This window comes from Mesitornis unicolor, unplaced genomic scaffold, assembly GCF_000695765.1.
Source record: "Mesitornis unicolor isolate BGI_N332 unplaced genomic scaffold, ASM69576v1 scaffold49864, whole genome shotgun sequence".
Taxonomy (NCBI): domain Eukaryota; kingdom Metazoa; phylum Chordata; class Aves; order Mesitornithiformes; family Mesitornithidae; genus Mesitornis; species Mesitornis unicolor.
In genome coordinates this window covers 1-14382 of record NW_010181688.1, presented here as the reverse complement: position 1 = coordinate 14382, position 14382 = coordinate 1, and the positions used below count along the sequence as shown (strand labels likewise).

At 36.2% G+C, this 14382-nt stretch overlaps 1 protein-coding gene across 1 annotated transcript; it reads left to right on the top strand.

The window, feature by feature from the left end:
• Window positions 1-6571: 6571 nt before the first annotated feature.
• TSPAN19 (tetraspanin 19) lies at window positions 6572-13739 on the top strand (the record flags this gene model as incomplete). Its single annotated transcript, XM_010183487.1, is given in 6 exon segments — window positions 6572-6637; window positions 6732-6804; window positions 7861-7991; window positions 9940-10013; window positions 11120-11231; window positions 13605-13739. Coding segments are annotated over 6 exon segments (591 nt in total), but the record flags the coding sequence as incomplete, so codon positions are not given.
• Between the last annotated feature and the right edge of the window lie 643 nt (window positions 13740-14382).

Here is a 14382-nt window from a genome sequence, read left to right as displayed (position 1 = left end):
ATATATATTAAATTTAAATATATATTTCTTAATATAAAGCATGTTTTTCCTTTAAAACTCCTAAACACACCCCTCCAGCAATTTTACTCAAATATGTATCGGAGTGATTTATCTACATTAAAAGCAGCAAATACATGTAGCTGGAACATACACAGTGATATTGTGAGAATTTAGTGACAGCAAATATGAAAGAGAATTCCACAGCATAAAACACAGCATAATGTTTTCTCAGTAGAAAAATACAGTAGAACTTGTATCAGGTAAGACAAAATCTGACAAAGAATTACAAATATAATGAAGAGGAGTAAGTATTCATTACAAAAGCAGAATAAAAAGAAACCTTCCTGAAATATCAAAATGTATAGACAATACTGAACTTTTGTTCATGAAGACTGCTACAATAAATGAGTGTGAAATCCAAGATGATGAGAAAAACAAGAATGTAACAGCAATGACAGCTCACTGGCATAAAAACTTTGAGCTTGGTTCAGTCAAACAGCTGACAGACAGGCACAGCAATATTGTCTGCAGTTACAAGGCCACTTCCTTTAATGTTAACTTGGATATCTCTAAAGACAGACTTTAAACATATTCTGTGGAATTCAATTGTATCAGAATTCCTAACTTCAGCTCCTAGTGACTTCATTTTAGATTCTCATGAAGAGTCTGGCCCAGGTCCTGTTTCAGAGAATGATCTTGCAACTTCCCTTGATCTATGGTTTAGCAACAGATGAAGTTATAGAAAAATTCAATTCATGCTCAGATGTCAATCCTAGAAGACAGCATTGCATGGTTTTATTTCTGGAAATTTTCAGCATGTGTTAGGAAGCTGATGCAATAGGTTTCACTGCTTGGTCTACTTAAACTTTACATTGTTTTACCGATGATTGTTAGTCTAACTACTATTGGCATTGCAAGGTGCATAAATATTTCAACTGTGATCGCTGCTTACTTGTAGTTTCTTGATCTTCTAAGTCTTGCAGTATAAGCTTTTCAGCATCTTGATTTCTGCTCTTAATAAAGTTTAAATAGGAGAGAGCTAAATCTGGCAAATCATCTGAAATCTAGAAAAAGACGAGTTTGACATAAATTCTATGTTTTCATCTCACAGGCATGACCAGAGGTAAATACCTGACATGCAAAAATAAAGACTCATTTTGACTTCACCTATAAAGCATGGATGGAGATTAAGTAGCAATTGCTACCAATATTGTTCCCAATTCCTAAACTCTTCCCATTGTCTTATCATCCACTGAACAATTAGTTACTCTCATTTTGAATTAAATTCTAATTAAATAGTGATTGGAATACATTTTAGTAACTTATCCTCCACTATCTTCAGAAACATGTTTCAATTAACATTTTCTTTATAATTGTGTTGGACCAAGAAATTAAGAAAAAGGTTGTGATAAAAATTAACAAATACCTATGATGCACAGGATTTTTTTCTTAAAAATGTTCAGACTCTTAAAAAATAGATTTTAAATTTACTAATGTTTTCAGTATGCATGTAAATTAGATGTTTCAACTTTCTTTGCTACATAGATAGATACTTTCTATTCAGAAGACTATATTTTACTGCAAGTATTTGGGAAAATGGAGTGCTTTTTCCCAGATGTGTAAATTGCGGTAAACATTGCTAGCATTAAGCATGTGAGTGTATAAATAATTATCACTAATGCCTTTGTCTGTCTTTATGTCATATGAAATACATAATTTATGATCACATATTACCAGTATAACTTACCCTAATATCCTATAAACCAATCTTTTTGCTGTGCATCTGAAAGATTAAAATAACTGAAAAAGACCCAAAAGAATTATTGGATTTCAGAGGAAAATCTTTGTCTGTAATAAAAAGTCATCCAAAAAAGAGGATTTTAAACACCAATTTATATGAAATTAATAACAGGAAGTCTTCAAACATAAGACAGTCTCTTGTTATATTTAAATACAGATTTAAATGAAAAACCATTGGTTTATTCATCCAGATTTAATCTACCTCATTAGTTTTAATAAAATCTTCTAGCTTCAGACGAATCTAAAACAAATCGTTATCTATGACTCTGATTTTCTCACTCAAGCAGAATGCTGATATTAATGTCTTTTATTGTCTTGCTACCATTGAAGGTTACATTTTTCATGAAGCAATACTACTGACACTACTTTTCAGAAGAAATCGTCAGGTTAGGCACGTCAGGAAAAAGTTCATTCATCAGAAAGCCTTTCCAATGCCCGTACTACTTTCAAACAGAAACAGAAGCTTATTATTCAAATTATTCTTTTGTTATTCAAACAGAATACTTACCGTCTCACTATCACTCGATGCTTCATCTGATACCTCTGTGTCAGGATCATCTGCTTCAAAGGAAGAAACACTGATTCTGCTTAATTCAATTTCTATTTCTTTTTCAATTCCTTCAATATCTTCTGACATTCTATTTTCCACTGCGTCTTATCTGCTTTCAAAGCTACACAAAGAAAATACTAACTTTCAGGACTGCATGAACCAAAATAAAGAGAGCATTCTTTTAGCATGACTTTATTCAGATGTATTCATTGAACAGTTGCTTAAAACATGAAAGGAAAGAGCATAAGTTTGTTCCAAACACCTCACTCCATCCGAATAAGAAAAAAAAAGTAAAAATAAAAATGTTAGGTTGCAACAATAGAATCCCCCCCTCAGTCTACCTCCTTAAATTTTGTCACTGTTACTAAATTTGAATATTAAAAACCTCTGCCTGCTCTCTACTCCTTGTGGACAGTGTCAGTGCTATGACCTAAGCTTCACAAGGGTTTTTTTTATTTACAGCCCTAATGGCTGCAAAGAAAACAAAAAGCTTCAAACAATAAATACATATTAAGAATTACAAAATAAGACTAAGAAACCAGAAAGCACTCTATGAAGTTGCAATGACACAGACAAAACAGAATCCACAGAAGTACAAGACTTGTAGATGGATCCAGACGGGAGGGGAAGGAGTCTCTCGTCACCTTCCACTCCATCCGCAACCTGCACTCCCTTCCACACGCCTGGCCTCAATGACTAGACGGGGGAGACATGCCAAACCCGCTCCACCGGAAGCAGCGAGCAGCTCCACGACCCTCGCCGGCTCCTGGAGCCGGGGACACGACTGAGAAGGGACACTCTGAGCGCACCTCAGCCCTGAAAGGTCAAAGCAGATCCTAGCTAAAACTACACCTCCCAGAAGGTATGGCGGTGGGGAGGCGGGGCCGCCCACAGCCGTTTCCCGGAACAGACAGAGGAGGCACCCCTTCGCATGCTGGGAGTTGTAGTCCCCTTTTGAAGGCACTCGGAGCCCTCCGCGATCTACTCCCTGTAGTTACTCACTTCTCGTTCAGCCGAGCTCCTACCCGAGCCCCCGTCTTCCTAGACACCTCCGGAGACCGCTCGCCCCTCCGCCCTGAAGTTTCGCAGCTTCCGACCGCCCCTGGTCGTGCCCTCGGCGGGGACAGCGAGAGCCCCGCCACCGTGCCGTTCAACCGGGAGCGTCACCACAGCAACGGGAAACAGCGGCTCGGAAGGCAAGCGGGAGGATCCAAACTTCGTCCGGCCACCCTTTCGCGCCGGTGGGGTGGTTGGAGGGCCGCCCGTCGCGGTCGTCAATGTGGGACGAAAAAATTTCAAAAAACCCAACAAACCCACACACGAAAAGTTTAACAAACAAACAAACCAAACCAACCAAAACAACAAAACAACCCGCCAGCCGCGTGGCTCAGGGAGGTTGGCTATGGGATGAGCAGCTGCGGGCAGGGATCAGAAAATAATAGTTAAAAAATAAAAGGATCAGTGAAAGGCACATACAAATTATTTGAGAGCTGGAGAAAATGTCCAGTTCAGAGAAGTCAAGACCACACAATTCAGCATAGCAACAGTGATACAGGGCAGGGTAGGTGCAGACAATATGATTTTGGTGTGTAACTGTATTTATAGGGAATGCATCTGTCCCTAAAGTCTGATTAGGAATGCCAAGGTGCAAAGACAGGTATAAAAGGAAAATAATAGCTGAAAGGTTAATACAAGTTTTGCATAGAAAATGAGCACTTTTGTGAGCAATGGGAAGGATCTGCCAAGGATAGTAGGGGTTTTTCCCATTTACTGTCTTTAAATTAAAATAAACTGACTACCTTTCTGAAACACTTATGGATGTTAACTGCAAATTGCTAGATTCAGGGTAACCGGTTACTATTTTCGCACCAGTGTTATGGATGAGTAAGACAATTAAATCTTAAAACAATGGGAAACTAATCCATTTGAAATCTGCACTGTGATGGCTCATACTTCACAGAATCATGTAACCAGCAAACTTTTCAATGTGGTCAGGTCTTGAAGCGCTGAGTTGAATGTGCACTTGATACTTGTTTTGTAATGTGATCATGGTGACTGAAGACCGTGGCACCGTGTATTGCATTTAGCCAACTCATTTGCCAATAAAAAAGATGTTTCTGTAAGCCTGTCACCTGTAACCAGGAAGTCTGGGCCCATAAACAGAAAAAAACATCTTTGTTGTAAAGATGTGGTTAAGTTGGGCTTCAGGAAGAAGCATACCATTATGAGACTGTGCTCTTTAAGGTAAGATGGAAATATTCAGAGCTGGTAAGGATTTTCTTGTGAAGTAACAGTAATGTAAAAAGTGCATCATTTTATAAAAGTTTTTCTTTGAGATTAATAATTTATGATATACTGAATTATTATTATAATTACAATGGCTCAAAATTAAGCATTGAAACTGCATATTTATTACAACAGAACTATTGCAGATGCCAGTTTTCAAGTGAAATATGTTCAGGGTTTTTTACTAGAACAATGCATTGCACCAATGTTTTAATACAGTCTGGTTTTGAAAATTCTGATGAAGTTTAATTACTCTTAAAAGCAGTGGATCTTCTTCAGGAAAAGTGAAAAATCAGTTATCTAATAGAGTCCATAAGTTTACTTGTGCATTATTGACCAAAATTCACTGTGGAGGTAGTTTGAGAAGCTTACAGTTTTCTTCATTCTGCAATTCGGCAACAGAAGTTTTACAACCCAGGCAATGAGGATCTTGACAGGGCAGGCAAAGCTTGTGTTTGTTGAATCTTTCTTCTAATCAACAAATTTGATATGTATGTAACATGTTTTGTATGTAAAATAAGTTTTTAATGCAAGATATATTTTGACTGCAGAAGCTTCATCTTTGTAATTATTTTTTTATTTATGTATAATGGAAGACATGACTTCTTATTGTTCCAGTCTGTAGTAATTCTGACAGAAGAGCAGAACAATTCCTTTCAAACAAATCCTTTTGCATTACAAAATACTTTCTGAAGAGTATGCTTATGATAGTTACGTTCATGCATCTGTGCATTTTTGTGTGCCTGCCTGCTTTATGACAGCTGCAGTCAACTGCCATTGCAGAAGCCATTGTCTAGCACTGCTGCTTTTGGACTTCTTCCATCTTGTTCCACAAAGCCAGGCAGACCAAAATGCCACAGTATGTTTACAGAACAGGCAAGACAAGTGAAAGAGAACTTGAGGTGGGGGACAAATGCATGAGTTTCACTCTCTGTGCAAAAATTCGGATAGGCCCAGAAGATAACAGTATCCAGTAATGATAATAATAATAATAAAGATATATATAAAAAAGAAGTCTTGCATCAGAAAGTGCTAGGGATCTTACCTGCTGAAATACGCTAAACTATGCTCAAGACGTAAGTGCACATGTGACTTCACTGTGGTCCTGTTGACATTTGCAAGTATTTGCAAGGGCAATACAGTTGGCACTTGGGTTCTAATGCAAATTTTACACATATTTCAGGGGCAGTTTCTATGGGCAGGGTCTCTGCTTGACCTTCCATTGATGAAGCACCCACTTGCTATTGATGATAGATGAAGTACATTTCTTGGTTTAGTTTCATTTGAAAGAAATCCAACTTTTCACATTCTGTTACATGCCACAAAAAAAAGGGAGGAAAAAGATAAATTGAGGTGGTTGAGAGATTCACTTCAAAAGTGTAAAGCATACTCCAGAGTTTAGTACGAGACAGTTGGTAAAACTGCTGGATTGCACTGAACACCTTAGGCAGTATCTGCTATTTTTAACAAAACTTGAATCAGGTCACGTAGACAAAGAAGGGCTTGTATCTTTACTATGGTTCTCCCTCTTCATTTCAGTGAACATCCTTAATAATTAGTAAACTAAGTGTATTGAAGAATACAAGGATAAGTGTATGCCAGACTATGTAACTCTTGCCATCTCTGAAATATAAATCTTCCTGCATATATACTACCTCCAAATGTCTTTAGTAGTTAAGAAAAAAAAAGCTAACAAAAGAAATACTGGTGTACTATATAACATTAGAGACAGTTGAGACCAAACACCATCTTCATGCTTCTACTGTTGCTACCATTTTTTTTTTTGTTCAATGTATCAGGTGTCTGTTCAAATTTATAAAACATTATCTGAAGAAAATAAATCTTGTTTTAATTTGTGGGCTTACTTATCTGTTTCATATTGAGTGGAATATATGATTATATTTTCAGCTCTGATTCAAAACTGAAAACAGAAGAATGAAAATAAGAGATAAAATACTAATACAGAAGTACTACTTAAACGTCTTCAATGGAATTTTCTTGGTAAAAATTCTGTTTTCTTTTCCTTATTTAACAGCTTCGAATTAATTTTTAAAAAATGTTTTGAATTAAAACAATAATCCTCCTTTTTTTTCAGGCTCTGGGCCTTATGCTTTTGATATCTGGCCTGTGGCTTTTATTTGACAGAAACAATTTATTCAGTGTGTTATGTAAGTATAAACAGAATTTTTCTTTCGTTTCAAATTATTGCAGGATAAATCAACAGAAACAGTGATAGAATTTTTTTTTTCACAAGGTGGCAGTATTGGATTAAAACGTATAGGTTTTGGAGTTTGTTTTTTCTGTTGTGTATATTTTCCATCCAGTATGATTATCAAAACAGGGGAATATATATATCAGTATATCTACAATTTATGTGTGATTACAGTTTATACAATTTTATTATTTCTTTTGGTGTATGGCTTAGAGATGAACTGCTGAAATATAAATCAGCTCTATTGATCTTTTCTTTATATAATTCACCAGACTGCATTTGACCTGTATTCAACAAGATTATAGGTCCTTTAGGTGGATATTTGGGTGTAATGAACACAAGTTGGAGCTTGGGCCTCTCTATATAGACATTCCTTTTTCCCAGAGTGTCTATCAAATTGTTTCACAGAGAAGTATGGGTCTCATAACAACAGCTGTGCTTTCAAAGAGTTGTCTGCCTTGGCTGTGCCAAGGAGCATCAGTTTTTAACGAATGGGATTGGGAACCATCCAATACAGTAATTCTGGGGTGAAGCATTTGAGATGGAAGTAATGAAAACCTCTGCTACTTTCCATATCTATGCAAAAGTGGAAAGGGAAAGTGGCCAGTTACAGAGAGGGAGGATAGCACTGAGTCTGAGTCTCAATTTGATAAGAACTATATCTATGTCCATGCAGAATATGGACATGTGCTACTAATGTTTGGCAAACAGAAAAAAATCTGTAAACTTGTAATTGTTCTTTGATTTCATTGTTAGTGGTTCACATTGTTCAATTGAGTATGTTCTGTTGACATCTCATATGTTGTTAACATCCTCTGAATTTATGAAAATATACATTTTTCTTTAAGCATAGATAGCATAATTAATAATAATAATACACTTTTATAATTTTATCATTTCTATCCTTTAACTAATGACATTGCAAAGATTTAATTGTTTTTCTGGAATAAGTTCTGTAAGTGGAAGTCTCAAAGAAAAGGAGAAATGACAGTATGAATGCACTGTATTACAGTTTCTTCAGGTGAGAACAAGCTAGTGGCATACATCTCTTATATATAAGTTGGAAGTGGATCTGTTATTACTTTTACATCAGCCATGGGATTCCTTGGAAGTGTTATGGAAATCAAACGTCTACTAGTTACTGTAAGTGTAAATCGGACTCAAACTTTCTTGTAAAATGAAAGGTAGTTTTGTGTGCATGGAAACTATGATTCTGCCTTGATGTTGTTATTTCCAAATCTGCTGATAGAAAGATATTTTTAGATAAAGACCTGGCTCAAATGAAATCTGAACAAAGTGGAAGATCCTTCCATATCACTGCATGAATGTTTTTAATGACAAAACACTTGCAGTTTCACAAAACAAAAATGTTTACCTCTGTATTTATTAACTTACAGGTTTTTAAATTAATTTACTGTTGAAATTATGCAGAGTAACTATCTCTCAGTATGTGCTCACATGCTTAGTATGTGCTGAACAAATAAAGAAAAGCCTGCTCCAAAATACTGCAGGTTGAAGGCACATATAGCTACAGTATGATTACAATATAGAAACAGAGAGTATGATTAAAAAGCTGTTACCTATGTAGACCTATCTGGATACTCGACATTAATATACAATTCATGCTTTTTAAGGGAAGAACACTTTGATTTCTGAGAAATTACACTGTAAGTATACATTCTTATGAGCACTTTGGTTACATTTTTTCCTCTGTCTTTTTTGTCACCCTTTCTGAGTGACTTGTTTTAGACTATGTGAAGGCTGAATCACAGAATCACAGAATTATTGAGGCTGGAAAAGAGCTCTGAGCTCATCAAGTCCAGCCTATGACCTAACACTACCACATCGGCTAGACCATGGGACTAAGTGCCACATCCAGCCTTTCCCTAAATACTTCCAAGGATGGTAACTCCACCACCTCCCTGGGCAGTCCATTCCAATGCCTGATCACCCTCTCGGTGAAAAAGTGCTTTCTAATATACAGCCTAAACCTCCTCTGGCACAGCTTCAGGCTATGCCCTGACCCCCACCTGGCTACAATCTCCCTTCAGGTAGTTGTAGAGAGTGATAAGGTCCCCTCCGAGTCTCCTCTTCTCCAGGCTAAACAAGCCCAGCTCCCTTAGCCTCTCATTATAAGGCTTTCCCTCTAGTCCCTTCACCAGCGTCATTGCTCTTCTCTGGACCTGCTCCAGCACCTCAGTATCCTTCTTGAAATGAGGGTCCCAGGAAAGTACTCGTGAGGCCTCACCAGTGCTGAGTACAAAGGGAGAATTACATCCTTACTTCTGCTGGACACACTATTCCTGATACAGGTCAGGATGCCATTGGCCTTCTGAGCCACCTGGGCACGCTGTTGGCTCATGTTCAATCGATTGTCAACCAGTACTCCCAGGTCCCTCTCTGCTGGGCTGCTCTCCAGCCACTCTTCCCCCAGACTGTAGCACTGCATGGGGTTATTGTGGCCAAAATATTCTACTGATCCTTTTGTTAAGTGCTACAAATATCAACTGGCACAGCAGTGAAAGGAGACCAGGAATCTTATTCCTTCTTCCTTCCTGCTACTGTCCTAGGCATGAAGTGTTCGTCTCACAATTTATTAGATGATAAAAGAAGTGTCTCATTTGTAGCTTCCATGGAAGTATCTAGTATCACAATATCTAGATGTTGTGGGTTTTCACTGAAAATGAACAAAATCAACTACCTTTTTGTTTTATTTGTGCATCTTATAGCTCAAAGAAGTCCTTGCCTGGGCATGAGGCTTAGGTACCCTGATTATTCAAACAGGAAATAATGAAATAAGAGTTTTCTTCAGTGGAGCACACTTGCTTAATAACAGCTTTTGTTCTTACTTCCAAGAAAGTTATGGCTTTGTCTTTAAGGCCAAAACAGTGAATTGTGCTTTGCCTGAAGCCTGCCTGTCAGACTATGATGTCACTTTCTGAGGGTTTCCAGGAAAAAAATATATCTTACTTCTGTTGGAATGACCCTAAATAACAGTCATGGAGGATTATAAGTGAGCTTCTGGAATTTTTTATTGCATTGCTCTCTTGTACAATATTATGTTTAAACATAGCTTGGGTCTTTTTTTCAGTATATGAGTTTTCAAATCCTGGTGTTTGTTGCTCAGATGACAATTTTGGTGCTGATATTTGTGAAGAAAGAAGAGGTATGTAAATTCCATAATGCCAAAATATATGTTTTAAGAAAACCTCCCATGACAATGGTTCATACAGTTCTGCAAATGCTGCTGCTATTCAGGCAAGGTACAGCTCAAATAAATTAACTTTATTCCATCAAAGTGAATCTGTATCATGAAGAATTCTTCATGAAATGTTAATTTATAATGATGAAGTCCTCCCTGTTTTATATGATGATTTTACATATTCAAAGATTTGAACTGTCGGGATTGATGCATTCTGGAGTCAGCTATTTGTGCTAGGAGAATTGCTTGACAGATTGAAGTTAAATTTATTTTAAATCAACTCTAATTGCACTTGATCACAACCTTAATTAAGTGTTGCTGAAGTATAATAAATGTGGGTAACATAATCATTCACTGTGCAAGGTTTTGAATTTTATTTTTCAGATGGATGTAGCAAGGGGAGGGAGTTAGAAAAGCCTCATATTTTTCTTGTTTTTGTAATGAAACCTTTCAGTGTCCTAGGAGTTCTCCCCTGCATGTATTCCCTGCTACACTCTCTATAATCACGCTCTTGTCAGCTTGTCCACTTCAATTACTGTTGAAGTTCTATTTTAACACTCTGCGCAAAAATGCCTAATCTAGGGCCAACATGAACTGCTAACTCCCCTAGCCCAAAGCAATATGTGTCCTGGCCAGATTATATGGTACTCACATGTTTGTATTGCATTAGGCTGAGAATCAATTTTAGTTTTGTGCTTATTGTTATATGGTGCTGTGCTTATTAAAAATAAGTATGAGAGGTAGGATTTAGTATTTCAGGAAAAATCAGGTGCATTTAAACTATGTTCCCTGGCTCTTCTGGCTCCATTTGGGCTAATCACCTTGTGTCTGCCTGTGCTATGTATGTGTTTTGGGTCACCTCATTTATCTTCCCCTTTTGCTTTCAAGTTTCTCATTAGAGCAATGGTTACGACATGTCTTAGATCATATTTGGCAAATTGATTAGAATGCTGCTGCTTGCAAGTAACCCTTGAAGAAACCTGAATATCAATAAAAGATCAAGGATTGTATTATCTATCCACACCCTTATCTATATATATATATAAAATGCTACAAATATTTATGAACGGGTCCACAATCAATGGAACAACAGATTTGTTGAAGTTATTTCTGAATATGGGAATAAGAGTCTGGCTGAGCAAGAGCCCATGTGGAACATTCTGAATGCTGTGCAGCACAATGTAAGGAAAAAACCCACAAAATATCACGACCAAAAATGTGTATACCAATCAGAACTTACTTTAAAAAAAAACCTCCTTTAGTAAAAGATTAATTTTTCAAGGTCTATTGCTAATATCTGATGTGAGAGGACAGATTTCTTGCTGTTATATGCATCATTATGGATGAGATTAGGCTTTTGACATACTTGTCAATATAAGTAGGAGCAGACAATTCTGGTCACTGAAATTTACTGCAGCTGAAAAAAAAAAGAAAACAGATGGGTTTCCTAATATCTTAAACAGTGCTAGATATCATAAAGCACTTGGTCTGCTTAAGTCTCAAGAACTTGAACCACGGACAAGCAAAGATGCTATGAAGTCAAAGCAAAGCTCCTACTGTAAGAATATTTGAATATGTACTGAGACTTTCTCAGATGAGCTTGCAAATCAATACTTTCAGCACACACACTTAATTATTAATCATAATAATTTTTTGTGGCCTGGCAGCATGTAGTTTGTTTCCATTTTCAGAAAAGCCTTTTAAAGCATTTGTATGGGATCAAATGTTTTGGAAATATTTAGCAATGTTTTTGACCAGTGGCTTGCTCTCTACCCTTCAAATTAATTCTGCATCATGAGCTTTTAATTACAAACACTACAGCTTGACAGTTTAATATGGTTTAGTATGCTTCCACAGACCATTTGTGAGTCCCTTAATATGACTACTTGCTGAGATGAGTTACATGGTTCTTAACGAACACTGAAGACTATCTATGATTCCAGATAACTTATAAAGCATCTATCTAGACTGAAGATTACAAATGCATTTGTAATGTATATTTAAAATCTGTTCTTTGAAAATCCAGTCTTCTTTCACTGCACTCATTATTTCTCTAGTGATTAATGGTGACCCCATTATATCAGTGCTGCAGCTAGACTATGTGCTGGTATACTTGAGCTAAGTTTTATTGAACTGTTTGGGAACAGTGGTTTCAGTAAAGCTACCTATCCATGGCAGATCTCAAAGTTCTGTGGACATTTTGCTGTTGATATCTAAGCCAGATAAAATAACAGTTCTTCCATGGCGAACTGTAAACACACTTCTGAATGAAACACTGCCATCTCCAAGTCTTGTGTTACATGCTTCCAGCTCTTTACAGTATCAGTGGCATTTCCCATGAGAAGAAGAACCCTAAGATTACTAATAGTATTAGAGAAGAACTATATTTTATATATTGTTGACAATATTTAATGTACTGTTGAAAGCTGGTGATTTTTTTTAAATTAAACTTACAAAGCTGTTGAAACTGAATGTTTTTACAGAGAAAGGACAGTCTTGGCTAAGTTATCTAATTTTTCAAAATTGAGAAGAAGTATATCTTGGATTGACTCTTCAAAACATGAAAAAGAGATGCTTTTGTTTAGCATCTCTGAGCTAAAATATGGCAGACATTTCATCCCACAAAACAATTCAAACATTTCTGAAGTTTCATCCCAATTCAGAATGAAAAACTGCTGGAATTTCCTACATGACAAGAATTCCATTCTCCAAGATGTTTGATGGTTTGGTTTGGGTTTGTGTTACTAGTAATGAAATAGGTTATTGGCAAAATAATACATTTGAACAAGGCGCAGTATTTGCTTTGTGCTTCAAGTTTGAGCCCTGTGTTCATAAAAGATCAATTACTGCTAAAACACAAGTTGAAATGGGACACTTTCTAAATATCTCTTGCTAAGAGCTGAAAAATTTTGCAAATGTGACATTAGAAGTGACAAAAGAATAAGTAAATTTTTCAAAATCTGATCCTTATTTAAGTTTCTAGATCAGAGTAAAACAGAGTGTCCATGTTTTAATTTTTATTTATTAAAGTATTTTTTATAAAATCTGTCCTCATTTACTGCATTCTTATGAAACAATATTCATTATGTTGTTTCCAATAATGTATAGTTTTCTTTATTCTTTTTGTTGTAATTCACAGTGAGTGCATCCTTAATATAGTTTACTGCTTACACGCAATTCCTACACTGAAATTACTTTGGAAGCTTAAGGATGATAGTCAAAATGTTTTACTTTAATCTGGGTTTGTAATTTTTTTTTTGTATTCACATCTGTTCTAGAATAATTTAGATTCTAAAAGAAAATACCTTTCAAAAGTATATTTTAAGATTGCATTTTTCTTAAGTCTGTACTATCCAGTGTACATTATGGGAAATTATAGATACACAAGGGTGAATCACCTCCTGCAGAAATGTCTTCGGAATACGGAGGGCAAATATCTAGCTAATTTAATTTAATCAACTAACTAATAGCTAGCACTTGTTGGATTGAAAATTCCTCTGTGTGACAGTCTTTATAGGTGTTGGAGATAACAAGTTACAGGATTTCAATTCTAGATCATATGCTATGGGAGATACAATGTCACACAGTGGGAAGGGAATAAAACCAAGGAAAACAGTACTTGGATCCCATGTTCATGCACAAACTCCAGTCTGAAGAAATGGTTCTGTGATGTCCCAAAATACAATATGGTAAGAAATAAAAAACATGTCTTGAAGAATGTAACTTTTGCTGCTAAATGGACTTTAAAAAAAAATACAAAACATGTTTTCCACCAAGGCTTGGCTTACAAATGCCAAAGTATTAATGATATTTATTATTTTGTCTTTGGTCACTCTGAAGCCTTGGATTTTACTCGTTAGTTGTTGGTCATGCAGCTAGTTCTAAATTAAGGATATTTCAAGAAAACAGGAGTTGTGCCTGTCCAATATCACAGGGACATATAGTAGTGGTTTAAGAAGTAGTAAGTTCAGAAATCCATGCTATGGAAATCAACGATGACAATGGAAAGTGACACTATGTAAAAAGTTATACAGTACATTTTCCACTTGTATTTTCTGTTCATTATTTACAGGATGTCAGCAATGTCTCCACCTGTTTGTATTATCTGTTTTCAGAGCATCTGCAATACCTTACAGCATAAAAGGAATGAGCAAGGCATTGAAATATGAGATGTGTTTCCCAAGATCATTTAATGTTAGCATTTACATGTCTTAATGTTAAGGGACCAGTTTGTGTAGGATCATCAGATATCATCACCTGAGCTGGAACAAAGTCATACATATTGTTCTCTTCTATAAAGAAGGGGTGACACTGTTGTGGGTGTGTATTACA